General features: G+C 38.2%; 2 protein-coding genes and 1 long non-coding RNA gene across 5 annotated transcripts in view; all 3 read left to right on the forward strand.

Moving 5' to 3' along the window:
- Positions 1-2,605: 2,605 nt before the first annotated feature.
- LOC307023011 (solute carrier family 52, riboflavin transporter, member 2-like) lies at positions 2,606-9,822 on the forward strand. 2 transcript variants are annotated; one of them, XM_079655996.1, is made up of 5 exons: positions 2,606-2,882; positions 5,213-6,062; positions 6,158-6,281; positions 8,326-8,549; positions 8,648-9,822. In XM_079655996.1, exons 1-4 carry the CDS (start codon positions 2,753-2,755, stop codon positions 8,530-8,532), a joined length of 1,311 nt encoding a protein of 436 aa, XP_079512122.1. In that variant the 5' UTR covers positions 2,606-2,752; the 3' UTR covers positions 8,533-8,549; positions 8,648-9,822. The 2 variants fall into 2 exon arrangements, with proteins under 2 accessions (XP_079512122.1, XP_079512121.1); XM_079655995.1 differs by having other exon boundaries at positions 8,326-9,822.
- A 1,341-nt stretch (positions 9,823-11,163) lies between these two features.
- Positions 11,164-12,577, forward strand: LOC307023019. The gene is made up of 2 exons (XR_013803573.1): positions 11,164-12,257; positions 12,478-12,577. It is a non-coding gene; the product is annotated as an uncharacterized lncRNA (long non-coding RNA).
- A 6,113-nt stretch (positions 12,578-18,690) lies between these two features.
- The window catches only part of slc52a3-2a (solute carrier family 52 member 3-2a), a 30,542-nt gene continuing 27,844 nt past the window's right edge, over positions 18,691-21,388 (forward strand). Inside the window, exon 1 of one of the 2 annotated variants that reach the window (XM_079655994.1) lies at positions 18,691-18,751. The gene's annotated coding sequence lies outside the window, so the exon portion shown is untranslated. Of the gene's footprint in view, positions 18,752-18,986; positions 19,085-21,388 lie in introns of those variants that run through there. The other variant, XM_079655991.1, reaches the window with a different exon arrangement.

Consider the following 21,388-nt stretch of genomic DNA (forward strand, 5'->3'; position numbering starts at 1 on the left):
ACAAAGGTGTGGAAGTACTGCTCATATATTATGCAAGCAAATACATGTTTGGTTCATCTCTAGTGTACATGCATGCAGGCCATGGAATGAGAGAGAGATCTGTCCCCATCAACACCATGTGTGAGAAAATTGGAAAAGACATGTCTAACTGTCTACCAGCATGTTGTGCACTCACTGGCTGTGGCAAAACAAGTAGTTTGTACAGAATAGGAAAGACAACAGAATTCACCAAACTCAAGACCCATCTCAGCGAGCTCAAAGATCTGGCCCATTTTGGACTCTCTGCCAGCTTGGAAGAGTCTTTGCCAGTCGCAAGAGAATTGGCGCTTCTGCTATATGGAAAAAAGGAAATTGGACTGATGTGCACAAACTTGAACGAACTGAGGTTCATAATTGCATCAACAACAGATGCAGCCTCGGAAAATCTGCCACCAACAGAGGATGCATTTCAACAAAATGTAAAGAGCAATGTTTCAGACAGCGATATGGTGTCACAGCCCGAACCCAAACCCTTATTATGGAGTCCTGTTGGCAAGGGGTGGATTGTCAGAGATGGGGCCATTCAACCAGCGCTATTTACAAAACCCCAGCACCTACAGAAGTGAGAGACATTACTCACTTGTATTGCAAAGATGCAAAGTGTGGAGAGAGTGGGAAGTGCCAGTGCCTCTCTGTTGGCCTTCCCTGTACGGAGTTCTGCAGCTGCTGTGCACAATGTCAACATGTGTCCCCTAACGTTTCTGAGGAACCTGACATTTAACATTATATTCTAGTATCTATATACTTGACCTCTCACAGAATTATTTGATAAATTGTATACTGTACTTTGAATTAAGGTTCCAGTTTCAATAAAACATGTACTATTTACACCTATGTTTTAGAGGATTGCAATTTAGAACTAATACACTTTATTATATTGGGTTACTCTTATTCTGACTATTTGGTGATGTAGTGCAGCCACCTGGTATTTCCCTCTCCAAATATAATGACTATCAGAGTAAGCATTCTTAACTTATAGGCTATTGTGCCACTAATCCCCCATTCGGAATGTGACTGTATCAGAGAAGAGCTAGGCCTATGTCTAAAGAAATCTCATTTGAAATAGAACTGTACCAGATATTTCCATACAACTACTGGTTAGTGTTCAATAGCACCCTAGACAATTCAGTAATGGTATATCTTTTAGGGATTTCTGTTTTTCTGATAAATGAGAGAAAAGTGATTGAGTCCTATGTTCCTATCACCAAAAAGTACAATTTCCATCTCAACTAAAGCTAAGTTTACAGGACTATAATTCAGTATTTTTTTAGTTAAATAATTGTTTGACTATTTGGTGATGTAGGATAGCCACCTGGTTCATACCTCAGCAACTCTGAAGAGGAAAAGAGTTGTCATTCTCAAGTTATGGGCTTTTTAGTCACCATTCCCACATTCGGCCTGGTCTAATTTGGCTCTTTTTCAGGGATTGGGGTAGTTCTAAAGAACAACCAAAAAAACATTTTTTTCCCCAAATAAAATTAGAAAACAATCAATTTCATTAATGGGAGACCCTAAAGATAAGAAAATCATTGTTGTCATTTGTTCTACCCTCTACCTCGGGTATGGGTATCTCGAAAACTAAAGCCTTTTTTGAGGACTTGCTGCTGGACTATTAATGCATTTATTTTTCCAAGTACCGGTAGGCTATACTTGAAAATAAATTAACCTTACCCACTATGTCTCCAAGAGAAGATGATGGAGTCCCCAAACCTTGTAATGATATAATAATATATCCCCATATACAGCATACACATATTTACAGCCAATTCGTGCATGAATCATAGTCACCAACGAATTGTCAAATGAAAGTCCTCAAGTGTAAACATTTTAAGGAAAAACCTTGATTTTGATGGAGCCGCCCGTATCAGTTGTCAGCGGAGAGGAAAACGAACGCACCAGCCAGTTTCATCCAACCGGTGGTCTAGGAATGGTTTCTTTGACGATGGTGCCTTCAAGTTTCTCGGGAAACTGAAATGTTAAATAAAGCAGTTACTATAGCAACAACAACAAATAAAGACGCTGTATAAACTTATAATTCTTTCAAATTAAGTTGAGTGCCTCTTTTTCTGTCTAACAGCCAGTATGCAGATAAAAGGATAGTCCATGGAAATAGCTGGACACTGGTAAGAATGGGGAATAAATGTTTGGAATGGCAAATAAATACAGTTAACCAGACGTTTGTAACCATTGGAGAAATGGGGGCACATTAACTCGACTTCACATTTTGCAGGTATTTATAGGTCTATTTAACTTAATATTACAATATTTATATTGTATCCTGTTACTTTTGAAACAATTATGCTCCTTCTCTACTTCATTTTAGATCATATTGTACTTTTTACTCCACTACTTAGGCTGGATATCTTAAGTCACTTAAAGTTAATTTGCAACTTTAGATTATTAATGGAAAAAATACTATTAACCAGTAGTTTATAATACTGATGATCACAGTAATGCATCTTTAATAATGATGCAATAACGTTAAATTATTCTCAAATAGGCTGATCTACATAATAACTAATTTAGATTCTTGTACTGAAAGTTGAATTTACGAGGCACACGGAAAGGCAACTGAAGGGGCGGGAACTTTGCGTAATGTCCACCATTATTCAGGTTAAAGCAGTGTGCGAAAAACAAACGTCTCGTCGTTCAGCCTAAACAAGCCGGTAAAACGTGTTACCAGCCTTTTGTTTGTTATTATATCCGCAGCGCCATGTCCGGTAGCTGGTGGAGCAGTGAGCCGGTGACCCACGGGCTTGTGGCTCTGTTCGCCATGGGGTCCTGGATTTCTGTCAACAGTCTGTGGGTCGAGCTCCCGGTGGTAGTCAACGTGCTGCCCGAAGGTCAGTGATGCAACTTACCTAACCTGAACTTTGGTCTATCACAATTGAGCCCTTATTAATGAATAAAGTCATATAATGTTGACACTTTGCTTTATCATTTATTATCTTTGGCTTCAGTGGGACTTTGGTACAAACCTGAGAAGTTAGCGTGTACCAAACGACCACAGCTAGCTACGTATTTCATTCAGTCATTCATGTACTCGTGTGATGCAGTATTAAGAATAATTAAATGTAACTTTGTTGAATACAGCATAGCTACGGGTATAACAATATCAATCAATAAATAATAAGAAACAGAGTAATGGTACATTTTTATCCATATTCCAGCTACACAGTACACTATACCTTTACAATACAATCATATTTTCAATAACACTGAGGTCCTTCTGTTACTGCGTTCAAGCCAGCCGTCTTTCACTTTTGCGTGGTCAAACAAGCCGCCCCTGTATTTCGAGTGCGCGATTAGTTACAGGTTTACGGTAATGCAATAAAACAACCCTGGGCAGCTGGATTTCAAAGTAAAGGATCGCATGTGGTTCATTTCTATTATTTGCGATTGAGGAACAGGGTAATTTATGAGAATAATTTTAGGACTTATTGCTTCATAAACTTGTTGCACAAATACTATGAACTACTTTTACTGTGTACTTTTTGAGAATGGCAAAATTCCCTCCAGAGAACAAGAAGGAGCATTTTTGTCTAACTTTGACGTGGGATAAAAAACATTTCTTCCATAAGTAGTTTATGAAACTGCCATGTTTGTACTTAGTACTTCTTAGACTACTTGCAAACATGATATGAACTACTTTTACTGTGTACTTTTTCAGTAATTTGAGTTTCAAAGTCCTCTCCAGAGAAGAAGAATGAGCATTTTTGTCAACTTTAATGTGGTCTAAATAACATTTCTTCCATAAGTAGTTTATGAGTCTGCCATGTTTGGACTTAGTACTTCTTAGACTACTTGCAAACATAATATGAACTACTTTTACTGTGTACTTTTTCAGTAATTTGAGTTTCAAAGTCCTCTCCAGACAACAAGAATGAGCATTTTTGTCAACTTTAATGTGGTCATTCTTGTTCTCTGGAGGGGACTTTGAAACTCAAATTACTCAAAAAGTACACAGTAAAAGTAGTTCATATTATTTGTGCAAGTAGTCTAAGAAGTACTAAGTACAAACATGGCAGACTCATAAACTACTTATGGAAGAAATGTTTTTTATCCCACACCAAAGTTAGATGAAAATGCTCAATCTTTTTTCTCTGGAGGGGACTTTGAAACTCAAATTACTGAAAAAGTAAACAGTAAAAGTAGTTCATATTATTTGTGCAAGTAGTCTAAGAAGTACTAAGTACAAAAATGGCAGACTCATAAACTACTTATGGAAGAAATGTTTTTTATCCCACATTAAAGTTGACAAAAATGCTCATTCTTGTTCTCTGGAGAGGACTTTGAAACTCAAATTACTCAAAGTACACAGTAAAAGTAGTTCATATTATGTTTGCAAGTAGTTCTAGAAGTATTAAGTACAAACATGGCAGTTTCATAAACTACTTATGGAAGAAATGTTTTTTATCCCACGTCAAAGTTAGACAAAAATGCTCCTTCTTGTTCTCTGGAGGGAATGTTGCCATTCTCAAAAAGTACACAGTAAAAGTAGTTCATAGTATTTGTGCAACAAGTTTATGAAGCAATAAGTCCTACAATTATTCTCATAAATTACCCTGTTCCTCAATCGCAAATAATATAAATGAACCACATGCGATCCTTTACTTTGAAATCCAGCTTCCCAGGGTTGTTTTATTGCATTACCGTAAACCTGTAACTAATCGCGCACTCAAAATACAGGGGCGGCTGGTTTGACCACGCAAAAGTGAAAGACGGCTGGCTTGACCGCAGTCTTCTGTTGCCTTGAATGAATTGAATTAATGTTGATGTTGCGAATAGTGTACTTTTATATGAGATATTTCTTATAAACTTGTACTTTTAACATTGTGTTTTTTATTCCTACCTTTTACTTTAGTAAACATATCGGAATACTTCCTCACATCTTATTTTATGTGTCTTGTAAGCTACATTTTAATGTGTTCATGTATGTTAACTACTGGAAATCTTAACTTATATTAAGTAGCAATGTAACAAAAGAAGTAAATGCCTAAAAATACAGCTGCATGAGTGATTTAAAATAAGTACTTTTTCATGGAAAAGAGAAGTTCAAGTTGTGTTTTTCATAGCTCCCATTTCGATCGATTTGGATGTATTGTAACATACAAGAATATATAATATAAACCTATTCCTCATTGCCCTAACTGATAATTGTATCTGCTTTCAGGCTGGAATCTGCCTGCCTATATCTCAGTGCTGATAGCATTTGGGAACATTGGTCCAGTGGCAGTGACTATCACTCACCACTGTGCTCCGGGGCGTTTAAACGAACGCATCGTCATCCACTGCATCCAGGTGCTGGCCGTGGTGTCCTCCGCTCTTCTGGCTGTCTTCTGGTCACACACCCTCACAATAGCTGGAGAAGAAAGGTCGCTGCCTTTCCTGCTCTTCACCTTTCTGCTGTCTTTTGTTTGCTGCACGTCCAACGTCACCTTCCTGCCTTTCATGTTTAGTTACCCTCGACAGTATATTCGTACGTTCTTCATCGGTCAGGGCCTCAGTGCCTTGGTCCCTTGTGTTGTGGCCTTAGGGCAAGGCGTTGGCAAGCTGGAGTGTAAAACCGTGAATGGCACAGTGCATCCAGAATATTTAAAAGAGAACTTTCCTGCACAGAACTTCTTCTGGTCCTTGTTTGTCATGCTGTCAATCTCAGCTCTGAGTTTCCAGGCTTTAATGCGAAGACAGATAAAGTCACAGGAAGATGCACCTGCACTGGAGTCAGAAAATGTAGCACCGGTGAAAAACGGAATGGAATCTGACCTGCTACAGAACGGAGGAACACCGGTGTCTGAGGAGCTGGTGCAGATTGAGGAAGTGCCACAGACATTTTGGACAAAGAGGAACATCTACCTGCTGTCTCTGCTCGCCATCTCAAACGCCCTCACCAACGGCGTGCTGCCCTCTGTGCAGAGCTTCACCTGCTTGCCTTACGGGACCATGACCTTTCACCTCTCTGTCGTCCTCGGCAACATAGCCAACCCCCTGGCCTGCTTTGTAGCAATGTTTGTTGTTTTAAGGTGAGAAAATGCATCTATTCATTACAAAGTTGGGACTTGATTTAAAAAAAATATTGAGGTACAGTGTTTTGATTAACCCCATGTTTGTTTTCCAGGTCCTCCACTGGTCTCAGCTTCCTGTCTATCGGGGGGATTGCGTTTGCTTCATATCTCATGGCGTTGGCAGCAATCAGCCCCTGTCCTCCACTCCGGGAAAACTCTGCAGGAGGGGCTTTAGTGGTGAGTGGGGATAAATGCATTTTTTTTACACATTTTAGTCTGAAGGAAAGTACAAAATTAAACACTTACACACACACACTGAAAACGGTTTTGTTCCTCAGCTTCTAATTTAGCAGTTGGAAATGAACACCAGTGTTTCCCCTAGGATGGAGTCATAGCAGCGGTGCTAAGGCACGTGGGCCCAGCATTATGTGATCGCGGAGCGCGTGGAAGCTTTTAGTGTGTGCGTGTGCGAAGTGCGCCCCGCCAATTTGTTTCTATGAGTTAGCACAAGAAAGGCTCTTGAGGCCTAGTACCAGGGCCGGTTCTAGACAATTTGCTGCCCTAGGTGAGATTTTAGGCGACATTTTATGTGTAAAGAATAAATAAAAAATCTCTACAAAAGACAAATACACTGCAAAAACAGAAACTTATTGACATAGGTAATAGACATCAAAATGGCATCAAATATATTCAGTATTGTATGAACATGTTTTAAAATGGGGGGTGGACGTCACATCCTCTAGCGGGGTCCGGGGGTATGCATTTTACAGTAAAATGCTTCAATCTGGTGCACTTTGAGCACAATTACTAGAGACCTGATCTAGGGGGCACAACTCTAAAACGCCCATATGAAAAAGATCGGTTTACATTGTAATAATCAAATAAGTATGTGAACATAACCAATAACCTACCATAGCCAATAACAACTAAATGTAGCTTATTTGTATTGTTCATTCATATCTTATTTTACCTAGTTAACATTTATTTGTTTATGCATATTTTTGTATCTCTCCAACTTTAAACGATATTTTTGGTTAATAGTATATATTGGAATGATTTCAAACCTGTTTTTATTTATCCTAATAATTATAAAGGAGTGCCTTGGAAATATGTGTTTACATAATTCGTGGTCAAAACGTTTGAAACCCACTGAGATAACTTAGACTAAAATTAACTATCTAAATACTCAGAGAGTCCTTTACCTCACTGAGCCTCTCAGTCTGACAGGAGAGCTCTCCTCCACCCTGGTTGTAGAAACATCTACTTCTTATATCCGTTAGCGCAGCTAGCACCAGATTCTAATAACAACAGCGCCGGTACCGGTGCGCCCTCTCCCTTGCTCGCTCTCTCGCTACCACGCTGGCACTTTGGCTGTGAGCTGCGGGCGCCTGATAAGCCAACATCCCCCACTTTCATCACTTACAGCGCCCTCCGTACAGGGCAAATTAAACGTGTAACCGGGGTGAAAAGGGTGTTACATTTACTTAATTATGAATGTTGTTACATCAAGGCCGAACATTAGGATGAGCGCCAACGGTCAAAAATGTTTTTTCCCTCCCAGAGCTACCAGCGCAGCGCCCCCCAGATCTGGCGCCCTAGGCGACCGCCAGTGTCGCCTATGCCAGTAACACAGATACTACAAATCCACATAACAAACAATCAAAAAGGGTCGCCACTTATTATTTAAACTTTTTTTTTTTTGGGTACCTGGCTGGCGCCCCCTAGCAACGGCGCTCATATTTAAGCAGCGGCCCACTATTTGTATATCGGGGAAACACTGAACATATGTTTTGACTGCCAAAGTTGTGTTTTTTTATTGCAGAAAAGATTTCTGCAAGTTGACTGCAAAAAAAAGGGAACATGTTAATATTGCACCATTAATACTGAAATGCTGCAAGTAGCACACACACAACCATGGAAACTGTTTCAAGAGGACACTCAATGATTACTCTAATCACTCAGTGATTACTAAGTGTTTTATCTGTTAGTTTGGTGGGAAAACATCCAAGTCATGTGAGCAAGGTCATCACTTTTTTTGTTCCCTTGTGAAATTGCATGCTTCTGCTTCTCATGTGTTGAAATGGGTGAATTTGTTTTTCATAATTTGGAATGTGTTACCCTGCTGTTGTTGTAGGAGTTTATCACACATTTTCTTGAAGCTATCAGGATTGAGCACAAAGGATTCCAGTTCTCATATTAGATCTGATCTAAAGTCTTGTCTGTTTTACCTCCCTGTTCGTGTCCACCACTGAGTCCAGCTGCTTGCTTGTGCCCCCTACAGGTCATCTCCTGGATTGTTTTCACCGGCCTCCTCTCCTATGTGAAGGTGGCAATCGGGACTTTGCTTCACGAGGCGGGTCACTCGGCCCTGCTGTGGTGCGGCATCTCCATCCAGGCTGGCTCACTGATCGGAGCCCTCACCATGTTCCCCCTCATCAACGTCTATCAAGTGTTTGATCAGGGCCAAGATTGCGTGAATAAATGCTGACTGCAGGAGTAAGAAATGTAAGGTTTTATATAGGCTCAATTCCCAGTTATACGTAACAGAACGACTACTTTAACACAGTTTTCGCGGCTCAGGAGTGAATAATCTTCTTTTCTAGTGATGAAGCATCCTCTCCTGATCCAGAAGCATCTGAGCCTGTGACAACATTCCCAGATAATGGAAGCTTTGTACGCTGCACATTGGCCAGGGGGAAGTAAAAAGCGTATGATGCCTTTCCACCACAAGTGCTTTGTGTGGTGGTTTGAATCCTTCTAGTTGTTTACTGTTGCAAAATCAGCAGCTGATATTTTCACAACACAACAGTCCATGGGAAAAGCTCTTTACTCAGGGACACAATCACTAACTTATTCATTTACATGTGGTGCTCCTAAATATAATTCATAATACATATTTACACTGTTAGTTGCCTATTACAGTCCCTTCCATACAAGAAGTATTTTACATTAATCTTTTTTTATTTACATGACTTTTTTCAAAATGTTGCCTACCTCTTTGTTTTTGATTCCTTTGAAGCACATGATGCCTTTTGGTCTGACATACAATTTAGTATTGCTGAAGCCAGCCGTATGAAACGTTCATATATTTGTAATGAAGTGACATAAACAGTTTCATAAATGAAGTGCCATTACTTAGATTTCACGCCAAAATGATTTTTGCTATGTTAACTTTTCAAAAGAAGGTTCTCATAATTTGAATTTTTCTTATCACTTGAAAATGTTTCATAATGCTTTATATGTTGGAATACTAGTTTATTTACTATTATTTTTGATTGTCATTACTTCCAAACGTACAGTGATGTTGTGTTACCTTAAGGGAACAATAGCTGGCTTTGATGGGGAGTAAAGAGATGCAGTTTCAGGAAACCATGGATTCTCTCATCCCAGTCACTAAATTGACAATAATTGATATCTTTGGTACGCATAAATTCCTTGTAAGGTAGTTGTTTCAACTATGCTGCTACAGTAAATCTCATTTAATAACTTCATTAACTCTACAGAAGTTTACAGAGGAAGAATATTTGTTAATGTTGCCTCAACTTTATGGTTGCAATCCCATAGAGTAATCCTGCATTTTTAATATATTAATAATTGGTTTGATTCTTTGCCATCTTTAAAAAATGTTTCGAAAGTTAAATTATGTTTTTTATGTATTTTTCTTCATATCTGGTGATTTTTTGTTGATTTTCTTATTTGAGTTGATATTCAAATGGCTGAAACGTTTATTATGAAGGTTATGGAACAAATTGGAAATAATAAAGATTTGTTGAAATAGTTTTTGTCTTAAAGCTGCAGTATTTGATATATTCTGGCTGTTCCCCTTGTGTTCTGTTAAAGGTACAGGATGCACCTTGCTGTCAGCTGTTATCCAGAGCAGGATGCAGGTGCAGGTTGCTGTCAGCTGTTATCCAGAGCATTAAGGCACAGTGCACTGTCAAACCTGAACCACAGTAGAAATAACTGCAGTTCTAAAGAAACTTGACCTGGATTTATTATATCTTGCAGTGTTTAGTGTCTACATTTAGCCTGTTAAGCCCTGAGCCTGTTTTTCAGGTTTCAGGCTCGAAAAGGTCATTCCCAGAACAAATGACCATATCTGCAATTCTAAAAGGGGTAAACTAATCATCTTTTTTCTCAAAGCAAGGTTACATCTGTGAGTTGGATGCAGAAGTGTCAGAATCAATATAGATGTTTTTATTTTAAAGTTAATTCAGATTGAACATAGTACAAAAATGTAAATTATAATGTCCGTCCAAAAGAAAAACATGACTTATAGTGAAAACCACCCTTGAGTGATGGGATGGTAGACTAAAAGCTTTAGGAATCCAAACTATAACATAAGTACCCTGTATCAAGATTGATACAAAACAAGTGAAATTTGACCTTTTTAGAGAGATTTAGCAAACAAAAACACTTCTGGGGACATTTGGGTGGATTTGACCTATCTCTGGCCCCCCCTTGTCGATTTTGATGATTGACATCTCTTTTTAACCGCTAGAGCCAATGGAATCGAGGGGAGGTTCCACATGCACACACACGTTACCAAATAAGGAGTGAGAGTGAAGCTAGCCAAAACCAGATGCTGCGATACACTCTGGTGGCTACCATTAGCAGCTAATATTAATTATCCGATTTTTACATTACATTACATGTCACGTTAGACGCTTTTATCCAAAGCGACTTACATACTCAAAACTGTGGGCAATAGTGATGGGCATTTCGAATCCCTTCGGAGACACAAATCTTTTGATTCAGTTCTCTTTAAAGATTCGTTCACTGATTCGTTCACCGGTTCGCGAACGACTTCTGGTGATTTGCACGTTCGCGAACGATTCGTCTTTGTACTTAATTCGTTCAGTGAGTCTTCACTACTGCCGAAGTCCATACAATAAGTTTGCTGGCGTAAAATGTATGATATTAAAACACCCTTTGCACCTCACCTTGTTGCCCCATGAATGATGCTCTGGGAATAGGCTACATATTATTTAAGAAATATAATTGGCCATTGTTAAATCTGATAAATGTGTGCCTGTCTGACTATACGATGTATTACAGCAGGCTAGCACGTTATACTTTCCAACCCATGCACGTACTATGTGGCCTATAGAGAGGCGAAGTCCCTCCCCTTCCGGGAGCCTCCATGGGACCCCGGAAGCGGAAAATTATACATTGAAGTCAATGGAGAGAGAAAAGTTATCTTTTGATCCCGTTTGAATTGTGCCACGAATGACACATATGATGTTTGTCAGTCTTAAACAATCATTTCCATGCAAAAAAAGTCACAGTTTGTCGTAAAAATGCTGAAATATAAGACTATGAATAATACGGAACTAGAAAGACTACAAATCCCAAATGCATTCTGGGTCGCGTAAGTGATGTCATAGGCGATAATGCTCCAAGACTGGTTGTGACTCGCAAAGCAAAGAGGAAGAAGAAGACTGATTTATTCCCTCCAATAAATATAAGAGATTGCTCCAATAAATTCACTTTTACAAGATGCCTGTGTGCTTTGTACGAGGTTGTAATCACAAAAGAGATCATACCACTTGCTCGTTCTATCGCTTCCCGTCTGATGAAAGGACCAGGAGTCGTCGGATCAAACATATCAGATAATATACATGTTTTGCATGGAACATAGTCAAGTTAGCTACCTAGCTAGTAGCGAGCATGTTAGTTAGCATTATATTACATTACTTAGCCTTGTCATTTGTATTAGCCTTAACATGAAGTAAACCAAAATGTTAAACAGTAAGAGTAGTCATGATGGTAAGTATTTTGTGAAACATTTGAAGAGTAGCCTATCGCCCCCTCCACCAGGTGCTAAGGGGGCGGGAGGTAGGCTAACGCCACATTAGTATCAGCGATCTTTTCTACTTAATGCTATCTGCACAAATGGTTAACATTGACCATTAAAAGATCAGGCAGTTCAGGGAGAGTCGAAGGAAGGAAGGCAGGCAGCTTTGCATGACATTCTTCTGGACGTGTTTCATTGTGATGATAGTGAGGGTGAGTCAATCTGTTTGTTGGAAAGACAGTAGTTGAGTGATTACTGAGAGAAAATTATTAAAAGAGATAATTATTCAGTGTTGTTACTTTAAAGTGTTGTTACTGACCTTTTTCTCTTTTATTTTCTTTACCTCACCTGTAACTGCTGAGACCCTGAGGAACATGCACACTGGTCTGACCTGCTCTGGCAACCTGATTTCCACTGTACGTAATAGTATTTGGTTATGGTATATTATTTATATACATCAAAGGCACAATGCACCCCTCAGAGACACACATGTATTGAGTGTGATATTTTGCATAGGTCATGTGAAATCATCTTTACATACTAGAAAACTGTAGGAGCGGCAACTTGTTTTGAAATTGAATTTTTAATATCCGATAATAAAGTTGATCTGTTTTCTTTATTCTTCTCTCTTCCCAGCTCCATCCATCACCATTCTCTGTTCCTGCAGGTCCTGCTTGCTAATCAATATTCATATTTTTTTACACAATTACAAATAAAGTCAATGTATTGTATGACATGAAGTTGTGCTTCATTCTGAGTCAATAATAAATTCATTCTGCCTTCAGCTGCAAAATTATTGTGGACTGCACCGACATCCATGTAGCTGCCCCCCAGTAAGATGAACCAAGCAAAGTTGACATACTCAACATACAGCTGTACTCTTAAGTTTACATGAAGAATTTGTGAAATATTGGTAATAGCAGGTTTAAATGATTATTAGTAATTCATTATATAATTTTCTCATCGTAGATGAGCAGACAGGGAGCAGATGAGAAAAGCAGAATATGCAGCTGCCATTTTCCACATGGAAAAGAGAAAGGGCCAAGTGTATTTGAGTGGACAAAAGAGAAATCCCAAATACGAAAAATTAAATTATACAATTAAAGATATGTATACAAATAAATATATATCCTATATACACCATCATGTATAATGATGGTGTATGATGTAGAAGGAAGTGTGGTAGATAACAAGTAAATATAGTTACATACAGATCCATGTTACAGCAAAAGATGGAATAACTAAGAAGCACGCAGTATAATAATAATTACACGCAACAATTAAATAACTGCTCAGCATCTCCACCACAATCCCAATCTGCTGTGTCCTGTTTTCCTCCCCTCTGCATAACACCCCATCACACATACGAAACACAACGCAGAGTCCGAGGGTGTTAAGAGTATGTTTATTTAAATGTCCTCCTCTCTACTGGCCAACACAGGGAGCATATGCTGGGTGTAGAATTGTTCCAGGAGGAGGAGATTTCCATGCCATGCAGGGTCTTTGGGGATGGGGATGATGATCCCCTCCTTCGTGGTCCACAGTAGCAGAGACTCCGGTCTGTGATGTGCAGCTGTTATATAATATACAATACATTTTTTTGAAAAACATTTGATCAAAAAATAAGGATTTGGTCAGGATCTAGAGTCAGTGTGTAGTTTATTAATTAATCAATGCTCTCTACATTAGGAAAACACATACCAGTGTACCAGAGGGAGTCACACACAGCTGTGCCTAGATAACCAAACAAATTGACAACAGGGATGCAAACTCATCAGGTATGAAAAAGGTGACAAGGATCCGAGCCCCCTGACCCCACAGAATATCGGCTTTAAAATGAGGAATAACAGAGGATTTTAGCAGTCAGAACAACTAAAGCAGCAGTGTTAATATTAACAGAAACGCCATAGAGTCACATCTAATAGAAATATATAAAAAAACATTTATTTTAATTGTGTAGCAGTCAGTTTATAATTTTGGCAGCACTGTTGAGCATTTTGAAAATGTATTTTCATGCCTCTGTGCAAGGCTTAGTCTTTCTATCTTTATAGCCACTGGTGTAAAGTAACTAAGTTCATAAACTCAACAAGTACTATACTTGGGCACAATTTTGAGATACTTGTACTTTACTTAAGTATTTCAATGTTTTGCTACTTTGTACTTCTACTCCACTACAGTTCAGAGGTAAATGGTCTACTTTTACTCCACTACATGTATGTAATACCTTTAGTTACTTTACAGATGTGGATGAATGATGTGAAATATAATCAAGTGTCAAATCAGACTTTAGTTCCACCTGGAGTAAATCCAAAAGCTACCCTGCCTGCAGTATACAAAGTCATTCAAACTAGCTGTACCTTTACCAGCTTTGATAACACTTTAATGATCAGTCATTATAAAACATATCATATTATTCTGAAATGGACCAATCTGCAAAATGACTACTTTTACTGTCGCTACTTTCACTATATTTTGATAATAATACTTTTCTACTTTTACTTGAGGAACATTTGGAATGCAGGACTTTTACTGTAACAGAGTATTCCTACACTCTGGTACTTCTACTTTTACTCAAGTACAAGAACTGAGTACTTCTACTTTTAATCAATTACAAGATATATACTTATACCACCTCTGTTTATAGCCTATGAAAAAAACGATTAGAAAACGAAGGCTAAAGCTAACGTTAGCAGATAGTGACAATGTATGCTAGTTGGCTAGCTCAACGATAATATTGCGACGGGAAAAAAAAACTTTTCAGTGCACATCACGCTCTGCCGCTCCGACAGGGAGCTCTACTGTGAACACCTGAACGGCCCGTTCTAACAGCTGTTCACCAGCGGTCCAGTCTGTGCCACAGTGACTCCGGACGCACAGTTAATATTAACGAACGCACCGTAGGTAATGTAGCTGCTGAAGCTAGACCATCATCGCCGAGCAGCAGAGGCTTATTATACATCATGAGCAGAGCCGACAGGCAGGAAGACTCGAGCACACAGCTCGCGCTTCATTATAATATATAAAAAAAAGCTCGCGGCCGCACATTAATCCGGGTCCCAGACCCCCTCCCATACCCCAAAAATATTTTTATTGCAGATCTACAGGAATCACAAAAACTACCTATTTTGGATTCAAAACGGAGAATTTCGCCGAAAGGTGACAAGTTTGCATCCCTGGACAAGATAACCAAAATCCTTGAATCTACACACAGCAAATAAACTCAAATGACACAACGAGATGTAAAAAGGAGATCACACATATAGTCGATATAGAACTGGCCGCTTCAATCTGAAGTGCAACTAAAACAAAACACGGGAGTGTATCTTGTTCTTGTGAACACTAATGTTATCCACAGCATACACAGACACCACAAAGTTCTTAAGGAGAAAACTAGTTGCTAAAACAAAACACGTTAGTGTACCTTGTTAGCTAGCTGACATTAACCTTAAACATTGCACTCATATTACTCACTGAAACCTTGTAAAGCCGGTCCCGCATGCTGGCTCTTACAGAACCGCTCCCTTTCGTGTATGTACAGCTCTCAACATGCCCAGACTTGTAGTGATTTTCACCTCGTTTTATACTTTTTCGCCTCATTCTGAAAGAAACAGGTGAAATTTACTAACGTGACAGCCATCTTTGTGATGGTGACGAGTATTGTGCGAGACCAGAGACCTGTAGTTCACTGAGCGGTTTCACACAAAAAAAATTGTAACTTCACAGTTTTACAACACATTTTTATTTTTTTGACTTGCAAAATGTTCTTTTAATTTGACAAACATCATATGTGTCATTCGTGGCACAATTCAAACGGGATCGAAAGATGACTTTTCTCTCTCCATTGACGTCAATGTATAATTTTCCGCTTCCGGGGTCCCATGGGTCGGAAGTAGATGGGCGGGACTTCGCCTCTCTATGTGCCAGGCGCGCTATGAGGGGCGGGGCTGACACACAGCCAGGTCAGGACACTCCGCGTGCACGTGCAGCAGCCAAATTAATAATATAGCGACAAGCGGGAGACAACGTGTGACTTACTCGCGGGGAATTTAAAGTGAAATGGAATTGGTTACAAAACCTAACGACACATCTCGATTCTCCGGTGTGGCAGTATTTTGGATTCAAACCAAATCAACAAGGCGAACCTACGGACTTGAATGAGCCGGGCGGTGTGTCGCATTGGTTTAAAAAAGGTAGCGACAAAAGCAGGCAATAACACGCATTTTAAACTACCTAAAACACAACCACCCCATTCCGTTTTTCCATCTGGGAGCAAACACGGCAGCTGGAGATGGAGAGCCCCCGCCCGACAATGCAAACATGTTGGTGTTTCTTGCTCGAAAACTTAGAAAAACAGATTTGGATATGGCCTGTTGAGGCATCTGGGTCTTTGACAGTGGACTGTACACTTGACTGTTGTTTTAAGGAGGTTTTTTTTGCTTGTGAGATAATGTGTGCTCATATTTATTTATTTATTTATATATATATATATATATATATATATATATATATATATATATATATATATATATATATATATATATATATATATATATATATATATATATATATATATATATATATATATATATATATATATGAGAGAGAGAGAGCTCTGTTTTCCAGCCTGACTCTATTTAATTTATTGTTTTGGTTCTGTGATTTAATTAGTTTATTATAATTTAATTAATTTGTTTTATTTATTAATTTATATATTTTAATATTATTTCACATTTCATTTGCAATGTTGAATGTTCAATAAAAAGTTATTTTTGAAAGGATGTACTTGAATTATTATTATATATTATCATTATGTCTAAAATGGTCTTAAAACGGTGCCGACAATATTATCGTTTATCGCAATAATTTCCAGAAAAATGTATCGTCCAACACAATTAATTATCGTGACAGGCCTACCTGTGACCCCCTGATCCCAACACCAAGGCTCTATCCACTGCGCCACACGCCTCCATAGATATGGAATTATGGATTATCAATAATCTTTCCAAAGTGACAGACACATTGGATTAACCTATGGATTAACCCTCAGCAGCGTTTTTCTCGTTTTAATGCCATTGAACACGACTTTTGATCAGAATAACAGCTAAGGTGAGACGATCTCCCGTGTTTGCTCCGTAATGCTACGTGTTGTCATGTCTGTGTTTGCTTCCCTTGTCTGATCGCTCAGTCAGTGATGATACTAATACCTATATAATCTGTGGAATCTCAGCTTTAATATCGGATATCTTGTATGTGCAGTTACGATAAGTAATAAGGGTATCTTTACCTTGAGTTCTGTGCCAAGTGCGTTCGAATTTTTTCGCTCAGGAGTCATTTAGACGCTTCTTATGAGGTTTTTTTTGGTGGTAAAAATGGTTCGTATCGTCAGTTAGTTGAGTTTCTTCCCGTTAATCTGGTATAACAAGTTAATAGTTTTTTTTTTTTAAATATTAAGAAGCCCTGAGACACAGTTTCGTGAGAAAAAAACCCCGCAGCCATCTAACGGGGGCTCTCAGGCTAAACAGGTTAAAGCAGGGGTATAGTTTCAGATTTTGGGACTCGCTGACTGTTGGTTAAAAGAAACTGCTTTATCAAGCCCTTTTAGTTTACCTATCAATTTCCGGATGCTAATGGGATTAGAATTATGTTATTGGATCCCAAAGACCCTAAAAAATTACAATTGGCAAATGGCTGACTAATTCTTCCGACTACACATTCTGTGTAGGTGAGCTTTCAAAGTCACATGACAATTGCAGATCTGTTGAAGAATATTGGACTAGTTTCCATTTATAAAATTAGAGAATAAATATGTATTTTTACTATATATATGAAAATAAAGTATATATTAGGTAAACAAAACAACATTGTAATATTAAAGGAAAACTTCTGCTTAATTTGTTATAGGTTTTTGAACATGTAAAAGATCTGCAAGGGCCAACATCTCTGTTGTCCCTCCACAGGTATTCTATCCCAGTAGTGACATCACTGTGTAACACTCGCGCTTCTATTGGCTAGCGCTCAAACACATTGTACTTTATAGACTTAAAGCGGGACATTTTCGACACATCTCTAAGAGGTTGACCAATCATTACAGAGCCGGCCAGCTAACCAATCAGAGCAGACTGGGCTCTTGTTTCAGACAGAGGGTTAAAAGAGGTGCTGCAGCACAGTCAGTATGAGAAAAATAAAGAGCTTTTTGAACATTAAAGCATGGAGACATGTCACAGTAGAGACACTACATACTGATATGAACCTGAAAATGAGCAGAACATGCCCCTTTTAAGAGATAGATTTTAAGATAAATAAGAACAAAATAAAAGTGATATAAATCTTTTTGTCCACAAATATCTAATATAGTGAATAAGTGTAATTCTCAAATTGTTAATCTATTCCTTTTACTTTTCTCATGTCCTTTCTGCTTTAGTTTTTTGTTCCTGTAAATACATGTTTGCACTTTTTTAAAGAGCACTGCTGTAAAAAAAAAAGTGCTTCATAAACACATTTAAATTATAAATATAACCATAATTATTGCATTATTATTGTTATTATTATTTGTATTATTATTATCTTTCTTGATTCCTCAGATTATCAATTTAATCATCAGTATCCTTTTGGTAAATAAAACAATAATTGTAATGATTACATAAGGTTATATACATCCTTTTATTATATCGAAAATAATTGGATGGAGATTTAAAATAACTTGTCTTTGAATCAGCTGATGAAACATGTCGTTGTGTAACCGGTGGGCGTAAACACTCATTTTCAGCTCTGCTCTCCCATGATCCCCTCAGGAATTCTGTAGATTCTTGAATCATCGCACTCATTCGCCGACTGCCTCAAGGTGAGAAGAGTGCAAACTGGGGGAGGCGATCAGAACATGTGATGTCTTCTGATGATCCTAAAAGTGAAGGTACTTTAAGTTGAGACAATGATCGGTTAACTAAACATGTGTCATGGTTGGCTACATGCTCCCACACCCCCTAACCCCAAGGAGGGTTTAATTCCCACCACACACACACACACACACACACACACACACACACACACACACACACACACACACACACACACACACACACACACACACACACACACACACACACACACACACACACACACACACACACACACACACACACACACACACACACACACACACACACACACACACACACACACACACTGCACAGGACTTTGGCTTCCTCGTCTGCAGAAAACTTCAAGTCTCTCCACCAAACAGCATGTGAGTATCTGCAGGGGTGCATACCAATATTTTATTTAATAATACTGTAGTGTTTGTGCAACAGGGTAAACGTTGTAATCTATGTACAGAGATTTTATAAGCTTCATATTGTTATATAACTAGCTAAAAACCATGTCTCTGCCTCCAGATCAAACAGAGAATTGTTATTATTTTAGCTTTGAGGACTCTTCTAGCTGTGTATTGTTGATCAAAAACTTCACAGTGTGCGGTTTCTTTCACAATAAACAATGCGCTAGTCAGATGTTTTCATAGATTATATAATAGTTACCATAGGTGGTCATGTTTCTTGCTGTATGCTTAGTGTTTCAAACGGGCTTAACATACCCTGAAAAATGAAAACAACTGAAAATAACTTGCAAGAAATCTGGCACTTCGCATGTAAAACCTTAAGCATGTGTAGCAAGCTACAGAGATGGAACAAGTAGTTACATCTAGCACTTCAGTAAAAGTGGAAGTGTAGGAATACTCTGTTACAAGTAAAAGTCCTGCATTGCAAATGTTACTCAAGTAAAAGTACATAAGTATTATCATCAAAATATACTTTAAGTACCAGAAGTAGTCATTGTGCAGATTGGTCCATTTCAGAATAATATATATGATATGTTTTATAATGATTGATCATGAAAGTGTTATCAAAGCTGGTAAAGGTGCAGCTAGTTTGAATGACTTTGTATTCTGCAGGGTAGCTTGTGAATTTACTCCAGGTGGAACTAAAGTCTGATTTAACACTTGATTATATTTATAAGTAACTAAAGGTATTAAATAAATGTAGTGGAGAGAAATTAAGTGATTTGAAGTACAATTGAAATACTCAAGTAAAGTACAAGTATCTAAATTGTGCTTAAGTACAGTACTTGAGTCAATGTACTTAGTAACTTTTCAACACTGTTAAGCTCACGTGGCAACTGAGAATCTGCACAACATAAAAGCCGTCAAGGAGACAAGACAGTACAGTACACATTAACCAACTACAGGAGTGAATCACTACTGTACTTTAACGAGTGTTAGGAGCTTCTCATGGTAACACATTAATCTGCGATGCTGAGTTTTCCTTTGATATATGCAACTCTTTTGTATCATGTTGTTTTAATCATTTCAAGACCTTGTCATTCTTTGTTGGTTTACAGTTAACACAGAAAAAGTATTTAATGTTTAACCATCAGTATTAAACAAAGCGTGAATCAAAAATGTGTATTTGTCACGTAGGAGGACATTGAAATACTTACCGTCTGTCGCTTATCTTTATCATAACCAAATATTTGGATGAAACTACTAACAACTTTTGCATTAATCAGAAATACCGTCTTTCAATACATATTTGTTGTATGTGATTTGTAGATATTGGCGATAAAATGAGAAGCTACAGGATTTGGTTTGTGGTGCTCAAAAGCCAAAAAACCTACCGTTTAAAACCAGAATGTTTTTTGCACATAACATTTCAAGTTAACATTTTAATTCTTTACATGTACATACTTTTCTAAATATTTTTCTAAGAAGTTTAACTGTTTAAAGGGAAATTTGTTTTTTCCTTAGAAGAATGGCTTAACAAATAAACCCAAGTAATGACGCATGCATTATTAAAGAGGCCCTGTTCTTGTCGGGGTTTTCCCTCTTCTGTAGTGTGTTCTATAGGTTTTAGTGCATGTAAATGGTCTGCAAAGGTTAAAATCCCTGTGTTCCCTCCAGAGGGAGTTTCTCTCCCACCTACTCCCCCCGCCCCCCCTGCCTGAAATGCTTCCATAGTCAACTTTGCGACATTGCGACATCATTACGTCACTTTGCGCTTCTATTGGCTAGTGCTCCAACACATTGTTTGTGATAGGCTAAGGGGCGGGACCTCTCCAAGCGGAAGTTGCTCCTAACATTCCACAGGCCTTGTGATTAGTCTGCATGGAGAGAAACAAAAACACTGGAGAAAAGGGTTTTCCGCTGAAATCACACTGGCTTCTTTTCGGCAATTTTTTGAAAATTAGAGATCCACAAACTGACACCCTGAGCTGAGCTACAATAAGCAATGTTCATATAGGTAGTACAGCAAAACAATATGCATACATTGATTAATTAATAGGGCCGGGACTTGATTAAAAAAATGTATCTAATTAATTAGAGGCTTTGTAATTAATTAATCGAAATGAATCGCATCTTTAATCACATATAAATATTTGACCTGAGAACAGTGAGAAGCAATTTTTTTCACATGGATTTTAGTATACCATTGAATAATGACTGAATACATAAGCTTAAGCAACAAAACATTGTTTATTTTTTTTCAAGGTGGTACTT

The sequence above is a fragment of the Notothenia rossii genome, assembly GCF_949606895.1.
Source record: "Notothenia rossii genome assembly, chromosome: 10".
In the NCBI taxonomy this organism is placed as follows: domain Eukaryota; kingdom Metazoa; phylum Chordata; class Actinopteri; order Perciformes; family Nototheniidae; genus Notothenia; species Notothenia rossii.